The 19,428-nt window shown below is 45.6% G+C and overlaps 1 protein-coding gene across 1 annotated transcript in view; it reads left to right on the forward strand.

Moving 5' to 3' along the window:
- plg (plasminogen) overlaps positions 1–19,428 on the forward strand; it is a 144,929-nt gene that overhangs the window by 99,899 nt on the left and 25,602 nt on the right. Inside the window, exons 14-15 of the mRNA XM_041206806.1 lie at positions 1,156–1,304; positions 13,293–13,389. Coding sequence (XP_041062740.1) covers positions 1,156–1,304; positions 13,293–13,389 — 246 coding nt within the window. The remainder of the gene's footprint in view (positions 1–1,155; positions 1,305–13,292; positions 13,390–19,428) is intronic.

Here is a 19,428-nt window from a genome sequence, read left to right on the forward strand (position 1 = left end):
TTGTCCATTTTGTCAGGAAGAATAAAAAAGAAGCTTATTATCTAAATGGTGAGAGGTTGCCGAGCTTTGAGATGTAGAGGGATCTAGGTGTCCTAGTGCATGAATCGCAAAAGCTAATAGAAAATAACTTTTCTATTAGGAAAGCTAATAAAATGTTATCATTAATTGTGAGGGGAATTGAATAGAAAAGTAGGGAGGTTATGCTTCAGTTATACAGGGCATTGTTGAGATCACATCTGGAGTACTATGTACAGTATTGGTCTCCTTATTTAAGGAAGGATGTAAAAGCATTGGAAGCAGTTCAGAGAAGGTTTACTAGACTAATACCAGGAATGGGCATATTTGCCTTATGAGGAAAGGTTGAACAGGCTAGGCTTGTATCTAGTGGAGTTTAGAAGAGAAAGAGGCTTAGGTGCATGTGGAAAGGATGTTTCCTTTTGTGAGAGAATCTAGTACAAGCGGTCACTGTTTAAAAATAGGGGGTCACCCATTTAAGACAGAGATGAGAAGAATTTTTTTCTCCAGAGGGTCATGAGTCTTTGGAACTCTCTTCCTCAAAAGGTGGTGAAAGCAGAGTCTTTGAATATTTTTAAGGCAGAGATAGATTCTTGATTAACAAGGGGGTGAAAGCTTATCAGGACTATGTGGGAATGTGGAGCTGAGTTTACAATCAGATTAGCCATGATCCTACTGAGTGGCAGAGCAGGCTCGAAGGGCCGAGTGGCCTGCCCCTAATTCATATGCTCGTATTGTCTACACCCTCCTACACCTAGATCCCTCTAACTGGTTCCCCACAGTATGCTTCATTTCCAGCTACAAGGGAAAGCAAACAACCTGTTCCTAGGCCTCTACCATTGACCATCTGCATTGTCTTCCATAAGTGAATGAAACTGGTCCTTCATGACTTATGCTCTGATTTTCACTTCCCTACCTGTGACAGGCTAGATTGGCATCTGAGCTTGATCGAGACTGTGTAAACCTGCATCCTACTGTTCCACATTGCCCTGATTTATATTCTTTTAAATGAAAAAGTCATTATAATTTTGTTATATGTGTTCTGGGTCTCTCAGCACAATAAAAGCCCCCAATGTCTCAGAGGTGCTGCAATGAAAGAGATGGAAGTCATTTTTTCTTCTGTTAATTATATTTTGCCAGATTGCATAGTAGGTAATGGAGTGACATATCGTGGGACAAGATCAACCACATCGAGTGGCAAGACATGCCAAAATTGGTCAGCGATGACCCCCCATGTTCATGGAGAGTTCACTCCTGAGACACACCCTAAGGCTGGACTGGAGGGAAATGTGAGTTGACTGTATGGCCTGCTGAAACAAATCCTCAGCTGTAATGTTTTAAAGAATGCATTTCATTTGTTCTAAACTGGCCTATCTTTTTCATCACAAAGCCACCTTGTACTTGTAGAACACCCTTCCTGCTGGAGGATTTTACAAAGGGGCAAGAGGACACCAGAGAAGAAATTGCAAAATGTAGGGATTACAGGAGACTGCAAAGCAGATCATGAAATTATAGAACATTCAACCCATTGTGTGTGTTAGCTCCATCTTAGAGCAATTTGCCTGAGTCCCACTTCCCTGAGCAACTTCCCTGAGTCCCAATTTGAGGAATTGCCTCAATCTTCCTTGAATCTCATGTTAAGTACCCTTTAATATGGTACAGCAGTCCATATTCTATAAACCCTTTGCATGAAATTAAAAACTAGTAGACTTTCTCTGTACGCATCCAACATTAATCCTGCATTTACAACTCATTGCTGCAACAATGGAGGCAAACTGTGGCACTTGGCAGACTTAGCAATATCAGCTTTCTTTTGGTTAAAAACACTTCAGATCGTTGAATCTAAGCTTGAAGCATACCCCTTAATTAGAAGCGTCTCCGCGATTTTTCCCCTTCAACTTGCATTTCCTGTTCCAAGAGTTTATTGTTGGGATAGAGAGCCAGAGAGCCAGTGGAACTGGCATGCTTCAACTGCGTGGTTCATGAACTATAATTAAAATGCAAATTTAGGAATTCCAGAGGAATGAGCTGTGATGCAGCACTGCAACAGAGGGTACAACTGTGGTTGTGCGCCCTATAATTTTCTACCCATTGCAATTCATAAAGAGGTGGAATCATACAATCATAGAATTATTTACAGCATAGGAGGCCGCTTGGCTTACTGTATATGTGCCAGCTCTCTGCAAGAGCAACTCATCTTGTCCAACTCCCTGCTTTTTTTCCTGTAGTCCCGAAATTGAGATAATTATCCCATTTTCTTTTGAAAACCATGATTGAAACTGCCTCCATCCCATTCTCTTAAGCAGTGGATTCCAGATCCTAACTAATGCTGAGTAAAAGCCTTTGCTTCTTTTGTCAATCACCTTAAATCAGTGTTCTCAAGCTTACTGCCAATGGGAACAGATTCTCTCCCTATCCACCCTTTCCAGACCTATGGTGATTTTGAACACCTCCATCATATCTTCTCTTAAACCTCTCCTCCATGGATAACAGCCCCAACTTCTCCAATCTATCCACGGAATTGAAGTTCCTCATTACTGGAACAATTCTTGTGAATTTTTACTGCATCCTCTCTAATACTTTCACATCCTTCCTGAGGTGTGGTGCCCAGAATTGGGTATTATGCTCCAGTTGAGGCTGAACCGTGTTTTAAAAGGTTCATCAAACCTTCCTTGTTTTTGTACTCCAGGTCCTTATTCATAAAGCCCAGCATCATAACACTTTTTCAACCTGCCCTGCTATCTTCAATGATTTGTATCTATATACCCCGGGATCCCTCTGGTTTTACATGCCCTTTAGAATTGTAGCCTTTAGTGAACATTGCCTCTCCTCATTCTTCCTGCCAAAATGAATCAAAATGTGGGGACAGGCGAGCCCTAATTCACAGGTCCACCAGGCTGTTCCCCTGCCCTTGGATGGCCCATAAAATTCGACGCTGTAATTTTGTCTATAATGATCCTTTTTCATTACAAGTTTTATTGTAGAAGGACAAAATCTAATCACCAGGTCTGCAAAATGTAGAAAGGAAATATTTATCCCTTCAGGTGCCAGGCTTCAATGAAGTAATGTGCCAATGGAAGGCTTATAATCGGACATGATGGGAATCTCTGATTTTTTTTAAATATAGATTTTACATTTTTCACTAATCTCTTCTATTAGCCTCCTATGCACTTAAGCCAGAAGTGGCGCAGCCACCAGGCGAACTAGGGGGGTCACCTAGGGCGGCAGCTGGCACCAGCTCCACAGTGAAAAACTGAATTGAAACTACGTAGGACTTAAAAATGACATGGGTAATGTTCCGTGAGTGTCTGGGGCGCATAGCCAGTGCAAGAGTGCTTGCTGCCCTAGGCGAATCTTCAGCCTGGCATCATTCCATGCCATCCCCCCTCCCCCCAAGCACCCTCCCCTCCAACAATTAACTTTCAAAAATGAAAACAGTAAAATGGTCCCACTCTCATACAACCACTAAAATTGTCAAACTTACAGGTAGTTTTACTCTGCAGCCTGCCCTTGCTCTAGTCTTAGCCTCCCACTGTTTACAGTACCATGTTCCCTTGGTGCCACTTAGCAGTGATTATTGATCATTTGGTGTCACCTGGCTGAATGGCCCCAGGAGGGACACCTGCTGATCCTCCTCCCTATGGGTGCTCAAGGCCCCTGGCTGATTCCTTAAGGAGCAGGGGTAGCTGGAGTAAGATTGAGCAGCCCTGCACCCCTCTCACATACACACTGTTGGAGGGCAACTGTGGCATCAGCGATGGAGTTCAATCGATGCAGCATTGCAAGAGAGATGTCCTGGACCAAGGTTTCCATGGCGGCCACCATCCTGCCAGTATTGACCTCAGTGCGTTGGCATGCCAGAGCTATCACCTCAGCCTAAAGGCAGATGGACTCCTCCATCGTGCCTTGTAACCTGAGGAATGCAGTGGACATCCATTCCTGATGTTCCCGCACTTGCCTTTGCAGCTCCAGCAACTGTGACATGACTGAGTCCGGAGGCTCGTCATCTGACTCGGACTCAGCAAATTTCTGGCCTCCAGCAGTCCTCCGAGTGGCAGAGACCTGGGAATTCCCTGCCTCTGCCTGCTGTGGATCAGCTGGCGTGATGTATTCACCAGATTGTGATCCTGAGGCTATTCTAAATCTAGGTCCCACCAAGGTGTGTATTTCTGCGCTGGGGGAGGGTGTGGATGAACGCTGTGGTGAGACTTCAAGGAAGGGTGCCTTCGGATTCCTTTTCAGAGGTTTCTTTGGGGTTTGATTGGAGGCCCTGGGTCATGCACTCTATCGGCTGTTTCCTTGATGTGCCTGTGAAAGCAAGGAGAGATAATTTAATGTATGGCAGTGGGCTGTAAAACAGGACAGATCCTTACAGCATCTGATGAAGAGTCATACGGACTCAAAACGTTAACTGTATTCCTCTCCGCAGATGCTGCCGGACCTGCTGAGTTTTTCCAGCTATTTTTATTTTTGTTTTTATTTCACTTACAGCATGGTTGTCTGCACTGCTGGATCCTCACTTGGTACAGCACCGCCGACCTCACAGTCAGCACAGGGCTGGTCCAGATTGTCACTGGCAGGCTGAATGGCTTTGTTTTCCTAGTCCGCGAGGACCTTGATTTCAGGCATTCCTCCACCAGTCTTCAACCTCTTCCTTGTATTGTGTGCCAGCTTGTCCTGCATGAATAGAGATGGAGAGAGCGTAGGCAGGACGCCTGCCAAACCAGATGATAAATATGCCTAGCATGCGTGGGTGGTGAGTGGTCCCATGGATGGGATGAGGACAATGAAGGTGTGTGCGAGAGAGTGTGAATGGTGATGTCCTTTGAACTGGCTGTGAGTGAGGACCCTGTGGATGTGTGATGGGTTTGTGAGTGTGTAGGTTGAGAGTGATGAAAAGAGTGACTTACCCTGGTGGAACAGAGATCATCTTTCATCTTCTTGCAGCACTGGGTGGCTGTCCTCTTTTGCAGGGCAATGGCGCTGAACACAGCTGCCACCCCCTCCCAAGCCTGCTTGGTCACACCGCGGCCCATCCTGCTGCCTCAGCGGGAGTAGACGACATCACAGCGGGCCTCCATGGCGTCCAAAAGGTATTTCAGTGACACGTTGCTAAACCTGGGGGCTGCAGCCTTGCCTTTCGTGGACATCTTCCCTGCAGCAGTTGTGGGCTGGAAACAGATGTGTGCACGCAGCTGGACTTTAAAATATGGTGCCTGGCATGATGAAATTGTGAGTTAATGGTGTGGCGGGCGAATAAGAGCTCACCCACCATGGAAACAGTGTGTTTCCCGGGAATGCAAAAGTAACGTGGCGGGTTTGCAATGATACAGCGTGAAAACTCGCCATTGATGCTGGTGGGTAAAAAATCATTTTATCTGCCCGCTACAGCACTTAGTGCAAATCTGGGACAATTCCACCCTAGCTGTCCAGACTAATGCTGCTTCGCTGCTCCCAATGCGGTCTCCTCTACACGGGGGAGACTAAACACAGATTGGGTGACCACTTTGTGGAACACCTTCATTCAGTCCACAAGCATGATCCAGACCTTCCTGTCACTTGCCATTTCAACACACCATCCTGCTCTCATGCCCACGTGTCTGTCCTTGGCCTGCTGTGATGTTCCAATGAAACCCAATGCAAACTGGAGGAACAGCACCTCATCTTCTGATTAGGCATATGCTGACTGTCACTTTAAGATCAGTTCAACTAAATAGGGGGTCACGTGATTTATTCAACCAATGTGTGGCTAGTGTGGGGGAATAAATTCTACGGTGGGGGGTGTTCTTGGAAAAAGATGGCTGTTTGAGGGGTTGGCTGGATATGAGCAACCATGGAAGCCCTCGTGTAAATAAAGATTGTTTTGTTTGACTAAGAAGCCTCCAGAGCGTGTTTCTACAAGGCACTTCTCAGCCTTCCAGATTTAACATTGAGTTCAACAGCTTCAGTCCATGAACTCACTCCTCCATCTTTACCCCTTTTTTAATCCAATTTTTAAATTTTTATTTATTTATTAATTTTTTTCTATTTTTTAAAATTTGTTTTTTTTATCCTTTTTCCCCAACTACTACCATCACTCCCACCCCCACCCCCTTCCCTCACTCCCCACAACCCACAGGGCCACCTGTCATTTGTTTCAATGTTTTGCTTTCACAGCGCTGACCCTTGTCCTGCTATTCACACATTCCTACTGTCTTACCTTTAATCCACGGTCAGCACCTTCTTTGGTCTTTAATGCTACCATTAACACTCCTTTTGTCTTGTGTCCTGACATCTTTGTCAGTCTCTCCTGAACTCCCATCTATTGCCTGACCTTCTATTTTGCTCCACTTGCTCCACCGCCTCTTAAACAGTATAAAATCCAATACATTTCTAATTCTCTCTAGCTCTGAAGTCATACGGATTTCGAAATGTTAATTCTGTTTCTCTCTCCACAGATGCTGCCAGACCTGCTGAGTTTTTCCAGCATTTTCTATTTTGATTTAATGCTCTGGGAACATTGTTTCAAATCCCACACAGCAGCTACTGGAATTTAAATGTAATTAATTCTCTAAAAGAATCTTGAACTGAACGCTAAACTCGGTAAGGATGACCACGAAACTACCATTGATTGTCCTAATGTTCTTTAGGGAAGGAAATCTACTGTCCTTATCTGGTCTGGCCTACGTGTGACTCCAGACCGACAGCAATGTGGTTAACTGCCCTTTGAAATGACCTAACAAGTCACTCAGTTGCAGCAATTAGGGATGGGCAACAAAAGCTGGCCTTACCAGCAACACCCACGTCTCACGAAAAAATAAAAAATAACTCAAAGAATTGTGAATGATTGGAATTCTCTAAACCAGAGGGTTGTGTATGCTCCATCATTGAATATATTTAAGACTGAGTTAGACAGATTTTTGGTCTCTCAGGGAATCAAGAGATACAGGGAGTGGGTGGGAAAGTGGATGAGAGGCTAAGGATCAGGCAGGATCGTTTGAATGGCAGAGCAGGTTCAAGGGTCATATACTCTACTCTCGCTCCTAATTCTTATGTTAATGACCATCTGTTTTCTGAAATCTACCAAAGTCTGGTCATGGTGCATGATCCACATTTCTATAAATTTTATCCACGATCTGATGGGCATCTGACTCACAAAATACTATACTTCTGATTTTACCTCTTGTAAGAAGTGACAAGGTCAAGGCCATACTTCATTTCTTTTTTGCGAGGCACATTACTTGTGTTCACTTATCATTTTCATTCTTCCACCGGTCTTTTAGTTCAGATTCCAAGAACATCAGAGAATAATCATACTGCAGCAATTTACACCTGATTTCTGCCTTTATTTCTGTCTTTTTTGTTAGCTTCCAACCCTCACCTTTAAGCAACAACACTCTGCTACCATGTTCTATTCCAGAAAGTCAGAGTGAAGGAGAGAACTGGAGCCAAAATTACAAACTTCTAAGATAAAAGCAAAAAACTGCAGATGCTGGAAATCCAAAACAAAAATAAAAATAGCTGGAAAAACTCAGCAGGTCTGGCAGCATCTGCGGGGAGGAGCACAGTTAACATTTCGAGTCCGTATGACTCTTCAACAGAACTAAGTAAAAATAGAAAAGAGGTGAAATATAAGCTGGTTTAAGGGAGGGTGGGATAGGTAGAGCTGGATAGAGGGCCAGGGATAGGTGCAGATAGCCAAAAAACGTCGTGGACAAAAGGACAAAGAGGTGTTGAAAGTGGTGATATTATCTAAGGAATGTGCTAATTAAGGGTAGAAAGCAGGACAATCAATGTACAGATAGTCCTAGTGGGGGTTGGGCGTGGTGAAGGGAATGGATCGAAATAGGCTAAAAGGTAGAGATAAAACAATGGATGGAAATGCATTTAAAAATAATGGAAATAGGTGGGAAAAGAAAAATCTATATAAATTATTGGAAAAAAGGGGGGATCGGAAAGGGGGTGGGGATGGAGGAGAGAGTTCGTGATCTAGAATTGTTGAACTCAATATTCAGTCTGGAAGGCTGTAAAGTGCCTAGTCGGAAGATGAGGTGCTGTTCCTCCAGTTTGCGTTGAGCTTCACTGGAACAATGCAGCATGCCAAGGACTGACATGTGGGCCTGAGAGCAGAGTGGAGTGTTGAAATGGCAAGTGACAGGGAGGTCTGGGTCATGCTTGTGGACAGACCGGAGGTGTTCTGCAAAGCAGTCACCCAGTCTGTGTTTGGTCTCTCCAATGTAGAGGAAACCACATTGGGAGCAACGAATGCAGTGGACTAAATTGAGGGAAGTGCAAGTGAAATGCTGCTTCACTTGAAAGGAGTGTTTGGGCCCTTGGATTGTGAGGAGAGAGGAAGTAAAGGCGCAGGTGTTGCACCTTCTGCGGTTGCATAGGAAGGTGCTGTGTGAGGGGGTTGAGGTGTAGGGGGTGATGCAGGAGTGGACCAGGGTGTCCCGGAGGGAACAATCCCTGCGGAATGCCGCCGGGGGGCTGAAGGGAAGATGTGTTTGGTGGTGGCAACATGCTGGAGTTAGCGGAAATGGCGGAGGATGATCCTTTGAATGCGGAGGCTGGTGGGGCGATAAGTGAGGACAAGGGGGACCCTATCATGGTTCTGGGAGGGAGAGGAAGGTGTGAGGGCAGATGCGCGGGAGATGGGCCGGATACGATTGAGGGACCTGTCAACCACCGTAGGTGGAAAACCTCAGTTAAGGAAGAAGGAAGACATGTCAGAGGAATTGTTTTTGAAAGTGGCATCATCAGAACAGATGCGACGGAGGTGATAGAACTTAGAGAATGGGATGGAGTCCTTACAGGAAGCGGGGTGTGAGGAGCTGTAGGAGTCGGTAGGCTTGTAATGAATATTGGTGGACAGCAATCAAAAGCAATTGAGACAGAGAGGTCAAGGAAGGGAAGGGAAATGTCAGAGATGGACCATGTGAAAATGATGGAGGGGTGGAAATTGGAAGCAAAATTAATACATTTTTCCAGGTCCAGATGAGAGAATGAAGCAGCACCGAGCAATCATTAATGTACCAGAGAAAAGAGTTGTGGGAGGGGGCCGGAGTAGGACTGGAACAAGGAATGTTCCACATTCGCCATAAAGAGACAGGCATAACGGGAGCCCATGCAGGTACCCATAGCCACACCTCTTATTTGGAGGAAGTGAGAGGAGTTTAAGGAGAAATTGTTCAGCATGAGAACAAGTTCAACCAGACGAAGGAGAGTAGTGGTGGATGGGGATTGTTCGGTCCTCTGTTAGAGGAAGAAGCAGAGAGCCATCAGACTATCCCAGTGGGGGATGGAGGTGTAGAGGGATTGGACGTCCATAGCGAAGAGGAGGCGGTTGGGGACAGGGAACTAGAAATTGAGGCGTCGGATGAGACGAAGAATAAAATGCAACTGGGGGCACGCGCAGCTTAGAAATAGGGTGCGGCGGTGTTGCTGGAGGGAGAGGTCGAGTGTGTTCATATGGCGGCGCATGGCACTGAGTGTGGATCTCAGAATGCAACGTGAACAGCAGTCCGAGGAGCACTGTCTGTCCAGGAGATACCTGTAATCCTGGGTGTCATCTGACGCCTCAACAAGAAACTTTGTCTCTTTCTTTCAGGTGCAAAGGAACGCAAGGTCTAACAACTCATCGACACCAACACCCATCCAGGACCCTCCACCCCTGCCTATCCCTCGGGCCCCATCCCGTCTTCCAATGCCAGCCCCAGCCGTGTATTCACCATACCCCCTGATCTTCCCCTCTCCGATGCTAAACGTTCAGTGCTCAGCAAAGGACTTAGTTTCATACCCTTGAACCTTCATCTCAATGAATTTCGGGCTCGGTACGATGCTGAACTCTTCTTCCGCCGCCTTCGTCGCCATGTTCACTTCTTGGGCAGGAGTCCTCTCCCTGTTCAACGGATCCTTTTACCCGCCTCCAATATTCTCCCTTCACCTGGACCCCACCCTCTGGATTCTCACCTTCTCTTGATCTTTTCATTGAGAACTGTCGGTGTGACATTAGTCGTCTCAATTTCTTTGCTCCTCCCACCCACTCTAATCTGTCTCTCTCTGAACTTGCTGCACTCCATTCTCTCAGGTCCAACCCTGACATTGTCATCAAACCTGCTGACAAGGGTGGTGCTGCTGTTGTCTGGTGCACTGACCTCTACCTTGCAGAGGCTGAGCGTCAACTCGCAGACACTTCCTCCTACCTCCCCCTGGACCATGACCCCACCACTGAACATCAAGCCATTGTTTCCAGGACTGTTACTGACCTCATCTCCTCAGGAGATCTTCCTTCCACAGCTTCCAGCCTCATAGTCTCCCAACCTCGGACGGCCTGCTTCTACCTCCTACCCAAAATCCACAAACAGGACTATCCCGGCAGACTGATCGTGTCAGCCTGTTCCTGCCCCATGGAACTCATTTCTTGCTATCTTGACTCCATTTTCTCTCCCCTTGTCCAGTCCCTTCCTACCTACATCTGTGATTCCTCTGACACCCTACATCATATCAACAATTTCCAGTTCCCTGGCCCCAACCACCTCCTCTTCACCATGGACGTCCAATCCCTCTACACCTCCATCCCCGACTGGGATAGTCTGATGGCTCTCCGCTTCTTCCTCGAACAGAGGCCCGAACAATCCCCATCCACCACTACTCTCCTCCGTCTGGCTGAACTTGTTATCACACAGAACAATTTCTCCTTAAACTCCTCTCACTTCCTCCAAATAAAAGGCGTGGCTATGGGTACCCACATGGGCCCCAGTTATGCCTGTCTCTTTATGGGGTATGTGGAACATTCCTTGTTCCAGTCCTACTCCGGCCCCGTCCCACAACTCTTTCTCCGGTACATCAATGATTGCTCGGTGCTGTTTCATGGTCTTGTCTGGACCTGGAAAAATGTATTAATTTTGCTTCCAATTTCCACCCCTCCATCATTTTCACATGGTCCATCTCTGACACTTCCCTTCCCTTCCTTGACCTCTCTGTCTCAATTGCTGGTGATAGACTGTCCACCAATATCCATTACAAGCCTACCGACTCCCACAGCTACCTCGACTACAGCTCCTCACACCCTGCTTCCTGTAAGGACTCCATCCCATTCTCTCGGTTCCTTCATCTCCTTCATCTGTTCTGATGATGTCACTTTCAAAAACAGTTCCTCTGACATGTCTTCCTTCTTCCTTAACTGAAGTTTTCCACCCACGGTGGTTGACAGGGCCCTCAACCGTATCCGGCCCATCTCCCGCGCATCCGCCCTCACACCTTCCTCTCCCTCCTAGGACCATGATAGGGTCCCCCTTGTCCTCACTTATCACCCCACCAGCCTCCGCATTCAAAGGATCATCCTCCGCCATTTCCGCCAACTCCAGCATGATGCCACCACCAAACACATCTTCCCTTCACCCACGTCCCCACCCCCCCCCAACCCCCACCCCCACCCCAGCAGCATTCCACAGGGATCGTTCCCTCCGGGACACCCTGGTCCACTCCTCCATCACCCCCTACACCTCAACCCCCTCCCACGGCACCTTCCTATGCAACCGCAAAAGGTACAACACCTGCCCCTTTACTTCCTCTCTCCTCACCGTCCAAGGGCCCAAACACTCCTTTCAAGTGAAGCAGCATTTCACTTGCACTTCCCTCAATTTAGTCTACTGCATTCGTTGCTCCTAATGCAGTTTCCTCTACATTGGAGAGACCAAATGCAGACTGGGTGACCGCTTTGCAGAACACCTCCAGTCTGTCTGCCAGCATGACCCAGATCTCCCTGTCACTTGCCATTTCAACACTCCACCCTGCTCTCATGCCCACGTGTCTGTCCTTGGCCTACTGCATTGTTCCAGTGAAGCTCATCTTCCGACTAGGACCTTACAGCCTTCCGGACTAAATATTGAGTTCAACAATTTTAGATCATGAACTCTCTCCTCCATTCCCACCCCCTTTCCGATCACCCCTTTTTTCCAATAATTTATATAGATTTTTCTTTTCCCACGTATTTCCATTATTTTTAAATGTATTTCCATCCACTGTGTTATCTCTACCTTTTAGCCTATTTCGATCCATTCCCTTCACCCCACCCAACCCCCACTAGAACTATCTGTACCTTGCTTGTCCTGCTTTCTACCCTTAATTAGCACATTCCCAAGCTAATATCATCACCTTCAACACCTCTTTGTCCTTTTGTCCATGACATTTTTTGGCTATCTCCACCTACCACTGGCCCTCCATCCAGCTCTACCTGTCCCACCCTCCTTTAAACCAGCTTATATTTCACCTCTTTTCTATTTTTACTTAGTTCTGTTGAAGAGTCATACGGACTCGAAACGTTAACTGTGATCCTCTCCACAGATGCTGCCAGACCTGCTGAGTTTTTCGAGCTATTTTTATTTTTGTTTTACATACTTCTATATTTATTTACATAGTTATACATTACAGGCATACACCTCCTAACAACCAGTTTTAGTCTGTATTTATAGGATGCTCAAGTGAATACCGTGATAATGCCCACCACTTGCACACAATTAAACATAATTAATATACAATTAGCACCTCTTACCACCCACAATTGGCAGATAGGTTATTTTGGTTTGCAATTCTAATCAATGCTTAACTTCAGTAAATATTTCAGTGATTCATGATGTCTTGGGCAGATTGATATTTGTTAGGACACAACATTTCTACTAAAATTGTATAATTGCAACACCAAATTCACAGGCAACTTTGTAAAAAGCAAGAAACAAGAATGGAATTCATAAATTTCAATAACATGTAGTTTACAATTACTCACTTGGAATCAATTACCATTGTTGCTTCCTATCACTGCCTGGTGTCCTATTGTCACCCTAACAATAAAATTATAAAGAAAGGAAGGTACAAAACCAAAGAGAAAAACTTATTTATCATACCAGAGAAAATTGCTCTGATTGGTTAGGTGAAGATAAGGTAATCCACAACAAAGTTGTCTGGTTGGATACAATGTTACAAGAATAGTATAAATGGAAATAACATTCTGACCAACTGCTGATGGTCAATAGATCTGACAGGCACATGTGGTTGGTTATTCTTGACTGAGGTGCCTAATCTCTGGCATTCCCTTTCTGAACCGGTTCACCTCCCATTTCCTCTAAGACACACCTTAAAACCTACCTCTTTGACCATCACCTATCTTTATATGGCTTGGTGCTAAATTTTGTCTGATTACACTCCTGTGAAGCACCAAGGGATGTTTTTGCTGCATTAAGAATCCTATATAAATGCAATCAGTTATTCTTGGTCCAATTCTTTCTCGTTGAATTAAGTATTGCAGAAATCCAGATGCGGATGTCAATGGCCCATGGTGTTACACAACAGATCCCAGCAAACAATTTGATTACTGCGATGATATTCCCACATGTGGTAAGTTCTACTTTTGCATTAACTCTGTGTGCACTTCATAAAAGACTTTTGTTAATCTTGACAACTTACCTCTGCGGGACAATATTTTCTTAGTTTAAGTATTAGAGTAGTAAATAGTTGGTGTAGATTAATATTTCTAACTGCATTTTCTGCTTACTGTATTTATATGACTGGAAGCTCAGGCCATTGGTCTTCTCACAGATGGGAAAGCTAGAAGTTTATCCTTCTTCATTCAGATTGGCCCTGAGGTTTGCTGGAATGCGGGAAGGGAGGCGGACCAAGTTAGACAGATGTTTAATCTACAAGAAAGTCAAAGGTTATAGGGGGACTGGCAGCAAAGTGGAGGGTAGGATTAATAAGTTTGCGGATGACACAAAGATTGGCCGTGTGGTTAACAGTGAGGTTGAGTGTCTTGGGCAACAGGATGATATAGACGGGATGGTCAAATGGGCAGATACGTGGCAGATGGAATTTAATCCTGAAAAGTGTGAGGTGATACACTTTGGAAGGAGTAATTTGACAAGGAAGTATTCAATGAACAGCATGACACTAGGAAGTTCTGAGGAACAAAGGGACCTTTGTGTGTGTGTCCATAGATCTCTGAAGGTGGAGGGGCATGTTAGTGGGCTGGTGAAAAAGGCATATGGGACACTTGCCTTTATCAATCGAGGCATAGATTACAAAAGTAGAGAGGTCATGTTGGAGTTGTATAGAACCTTGGTAAGGCCACAGCTGGAGTACTGTGTGCAGTTCTGGAGGCCCCATTATCGGAAGGATGTGTTTACACTGGAGGGGTGCAGAGGAGATTTACCAAGATGTTGCCTAGGATGAAACATTTAAGTTATGAAGAGAGGTTGGATAGACTTGGGTTGTTTTCATTGGAGCAGAGAAGACTGAGGGGCCTGATCGAGGTGTACAAGACTATGAGGAGCATGGACAGGGTGGAGAGGGAGCAGTTCCCCTTAGTTGAAGGGTCAGTCACAAGGGGACATAAGTTCAAAGTGAGGAGTAGGAAGTTTAGGGGGGAATGTGAGGAAAAACGTTTTTACCCAGAGGGTGGTGATGGTCTGGAATGCGCTGCCTGGGAGATTGGTGGAGGCGGGTTGCCTCACATCCTTTAAAAAGTACCTAGATGAGCACTTGGCATGTCATAATATTCAAGGCTATGGGCCAAGTGCTGGTAAATGGGATTAGGTAGGTAGGTCAGGTGTTTTTCACGTGTTGGTGCAGACTCAATGGGCCAAAGGGCCTCTTCTGCACTGTGAGATTCTGTGATTCTGTGAAAGTGGAGCTCAGATCACAATCAGATCAGCTATGATCTCATGGAATGGGGGAGCAGGCTCAAGAGATTGAATGGCCAACTTCTGCTCTTGTTTCTTATGATCATATGGTCTTTTGACAGTGGGGGTGAGGGGATGGTGGGGATGATAGTTTAGTGGTGGCCAGGAAACCAGGAAATGCAGGTATTGTGGAGGCACCACCAAATATAAGAGCAGAACCTCAGTTGAATTTGTTTCTCCATTTCTCGCTGGGCAATGGCCCAGGCTGAGAGACTGTCAGGCAGGATTCCAGAAGAGGAGAGGAGGGAGAAAAACATTGCGTGTAAGGCAAATGACCATGGGGAAGTGGGTTGGCCAGATCATAGGTCATGGTGGGAGTAGGGTGGAGAAAGATCGCAGGTCAGTGGGGGATTGCAGGGTTGTGAGAGATCATGGATCGGGGGAGAGAGCAGGTCATGGGCTGATGGCGGGATTGTAGAAGGATCGCAGGTCATGGAGAAATCTGAGGGAGGTGGGTAGTTTGCAGATCAGGGAGAGTGCAAATCATGGGGAGATGGCGGGGTCGTGGGGGAGATCGCAGGATCACGCAGAGATTGTGGACTGGGGGAGAGTGCAAGAGATGAGTGTATCGAGAGGAAAATTGCAGGATCATGGGGAGATCGCAGATCAGGTGGAAGTTGTAGGCTGTGGGCAGTTGGCAGTGTTGGGAGAGACCACAGGGTTGGAGAGTTATCATGGGTTGAGGGACTTTGAATCAAGATCGGAGGGGGGCTTCAGATTGCAGGTTGCTGAGATAACAGATTTGGGTGGGATGGATTGAGGGCTTTGGATCATGTGGAAGGGCTCCAATCACAGGGAGGGAAGCAGGTTTGCTTGATGGGAGGGGGGCGTCCTCCTGGGTCAACAGTACTGCTGGATCTAACTGTTCTTGCTTCCCTGGGAAACCTGGTCCATAACCATTAAATCTATAAGTCCAATTAGCATATTGAAATAACTGAGCTGCCTGGTAGAAGCAGATTAGTCACTCGCCTTGGGGACTAACCTGAAAATGAACTCATGGGAGAAGAAAGGTCTCAAATGTTACTAGACTGACCACCTAAGGACAGATTGTTACAAAAAAGTAAAGTTTAATCGTGCACATGACTTTATTATATAAATCTTGTGGACTGTGCCTGATTAGTTCAATATATTTATTGCCACATGTTGTCTTAGAGTTGATTTTAATGGGGAAAGGAAGTTGAAAGGATTATATTTTATTCAAAGAATGCTTCCTTCCTATTGAAGGAGATAAGTGATTTACCATAAGTTTCTCTTAAAAATGTCAATTGTATATATCCAATGAAGATTTGATTAATTACATTGATTGCCCTGGAGAAAATAAATACCAAAACTGATCAATAAACTTAAAGAGTTATGGTTCTGGATTTTCAATGCAGCTTTGGGAACCCAATAGCCAGCAAAACTCCAGGTACCAACTCCTGCTTGCGATGCAATTTTTAAATGTAAATGGCCTAGTTGACCAGGAGGCAAACTTGGCACCCAGTGAGAGGGACTGATTGCCTCCAGGAGGCGGGAATTGCCTGCCTGATGTCAATGGCAAAGACAGGTGGCAGCCATGTTGGGGGCTGCCACTGCCTTGCTGATTAGAGCAGGCAGCTCCTTGGAAGGCCATAAAGGTGGAACAAGGCAGACAGCAGCATTGCACAATAAGGTGAGGACTAATGCTCCTCTTGGCAATAGTTGGCCCCACAGATTTGTTACCAAGACAACAGCAGAGGGATTTATTTGGGCCCCACAGCGAACCCAACAGCTGTCTACTGAGGTGCACGAGACAGTTGGAGTTTGCTGGGAAAACGTTTGAAAATCACAGTTACAGACAGGCTTTCTAACAAGTCCTTAAAGAGCTTAAGACCATAAGATATAGGAGCAGAAATTAGGCCAATCAGCTCATCGAGTCTGCTCCGCCATTCAATCATGGCTGATAAGTTTCTCAAACCAATTCTCCCGCCTTCTCCCCAGAACCTTTGATCCCCTTACCAAGCAAGAACCTATCTATCTCGGTCTTAAATACACTCAATTATCTGCCCTCCACAGCCTTCTGTGGCAATGAATTCCATAGATTCACCACTCTCTGGCTAAAGAAGTTTCTCTTCATCTCTGTTCTAAAAGGTCTTCCCTTTAATCTGAGGCTGTGCCCTTGGATCCTAGTCTCTCCTACTAATGGAAACATCTTCCCCATGTCCACTCTATCCAGGCCTTTCAGTATTCTGTAAGTTTCAATCAGATCCCCCCCACATCCTTCTAAACTCCATCAACCATAGACCCAGAGTCTTCAAACGTTCCTCATATGTTAAGCTTTTCATTCCTGGGATCATTCTCGTGAACCTCCTCTGGACCCTCTCCAGGGCCAGCACATCCCTCCTGAGAAACGAGGCCCAAAATTGCTCACATTATTCTAAATGTGGTCTGACCAGAGCCTTATAAAGCCTCAGCAGCACATCCCTGCTTTTATATTCTAATTTTCTCTCAAAATAAATGCCAACATTGCATTTGCCTTCCTAACTACCAACTCAACCTGCAAGTTAACTTTAAGAGAATCCTGGACTAGGACTCCCAAGTCCCTTTGCATTCCAGATTTCTGAATTCTCTCCCCATTTAGAAAATAGTTTATGCCTCTATTCTTCCTACCAAAGTGCATGACCTCACACTTCCCCACGTTGCATTCCATCTGCCACTTCTTTGCCCATTCTCCTAACCTGTCCAAATCCTTCTGCAGCCTTCCCGCCTCCTCAGTATTACCTATCCCTCCACCTATCTTTGTATCATCTGCAAACTTAGCCAGGATGCCCTCAGTTCCTTCATCTAGATCATTAATGTATAAAATGAAAAGTTGTGGTCCCAACACTAACCCCTGCGGAACTCCACTAGTCACCAGCCGCCATCCTGAGAAGGACCCCCTTATCCCCACTCTCTGCCTCCTGCTAGACAGCCAATCTTCTATCCATGCTAATACCTTGCCTCTAACACCATGGGCTCTTATCTTACTGAGCAGCCTCCTGTGCGGCACCTTGTCAAATGCCTTCTTGAAGTCCAAGTAGATAACATCCATTGGCTTTCCTTTGTCTAACCTACTCGTTACCTCCTCAAAGAATTCTAACAGATTTGTTAGGCATGACCTCCCCTTGATGGAACCATGCTGACTTTGCCTGATTTTACCATGCACTTCCAAGTATTCTGAAATCTCATCCTTAATAATGGACTCTAAAATCTTACCAACAACCGACGTCAGGCTAATCGGCCTGTAATTTCCCATCTTTTGCCTCACTCCCTTCTTAAACAGGGGGGGTTACATTAACGATTTTCCAGTCCTCTGGGACCCTCCCTGACTTCAATGATTCCTGAAAGATCACCACTAACGCCTCCACTATCTCTTCAGCTATCTCCTTCTGAACTCTGGGGTGTAATCCATCTGGTCCAGGTGATTTATCCACCTTCAGACCTTTCAGTTTTTCTAGAACCTTCTCCTTGGTAATGGCCACCACACTCACCTCTGCCCCCCGACTTTCTTGAACTTTGGGGATGTCACTCGTGTCTTCCACTGTAAATACTGACGCAAAGTACCTATTCAGTTCCTCTGCCATTTCTTTGTTCCCCACTACTACTTCTCCAGTGTCATTTTCCAGCAGCCCAATGTCCACTTTTGCCTCTCTCTTACCCTTTATATATCTAAAAAAACTCTTGCAATCTTCTTTTATATTACTGGCTAGTTTACCCTCATATTTAATCTTCTCCCTCCTTATTTCTTTTTTAGATGTCCTCTGTTGATCTTTGTAGGCTTCCCAATCCCCTGGTTTCCCACTGCTCTTCGCTGCATTGTATGCTTTCTCTTTAGCTTTTATGCTGTCCTTGACTTTCCTTGTCAGCATGGTTGCCCCGTCCTCCCTTTAGTATGCTTCTTCTTCCTAGGGATGAATTTTTGCTGTGTCTCCCAAATTAGTCCCAGAAACTCCTGCCATTGCTGTTCCACTGTCTTTCCTGCTAGGCTCATCTCCCAGTCAATTCTGGCCAGCTTCTACCTCATGTAGTTGCCTTCATTCAACTTTAATACCATTACATCTGATTCCAGCTTTTTCCTCTCAAATTGCAGGGTAAATTCTATCATATTATGGTCACTTTCACCTTAAGCTCCCTTAGCAAATCTGCCTCATTACACGTCACTAAATCTAGAATTGCCTGTTCCCTAGTGGGCTCCACCAGAAGCTGCTCCAAAAAGCCATCTTGTAGACATTCCACAAATTCCTTTTCTTGGGATCCACTACCAACCTGATTTTCCCAGTCTATCTGCATATTGAAATCTCCCATGATCACTGTAACCTTGCCTTTCTTACATGCCTTTTCTATCTCCTGGTGTATCTTGTGCCCCACATCCTGACTACTGTTCGGAGGCCTGTACATAACTCCCATTATGGTTTTTTTTACCTTTGTGGTTCCTCAACTCTACCCACACAGATTCTACATCAACTGACCCTACATCATTTCTTGCTATCGATTTAAATTCATTTCTTACTAACAAAGCAACCCCACCCCCTCTGCCAACCTGCCTATCTTTTCGATAGGATGTATATCCTTGGATATTTAGCTCCCATTCCTGATCTACTTGCAGCCATGTCTCTGTGATGCCCACCACATCATACCTCCAAATTTTAATCTGCGCCACAAGCTCATTTACCTTATTTCGTATACTGCATGCATTCAGATA

Source organism: Carcharodon carcharias, chromosome 2 (genome assembly GCF_017639515.1).
Source record: "Carcharodon carcharias isolate sCarCar2 chromosome 2, sCarCar2.pri, whole genome shotgun sequence".
NCBI classification, from domain to species: Eukaryota; Metazoa; Chordata; class Chondrichthyes; order Lamniformes; family Lamnidae; genus Carcharodon; species Carcharodon carcharias.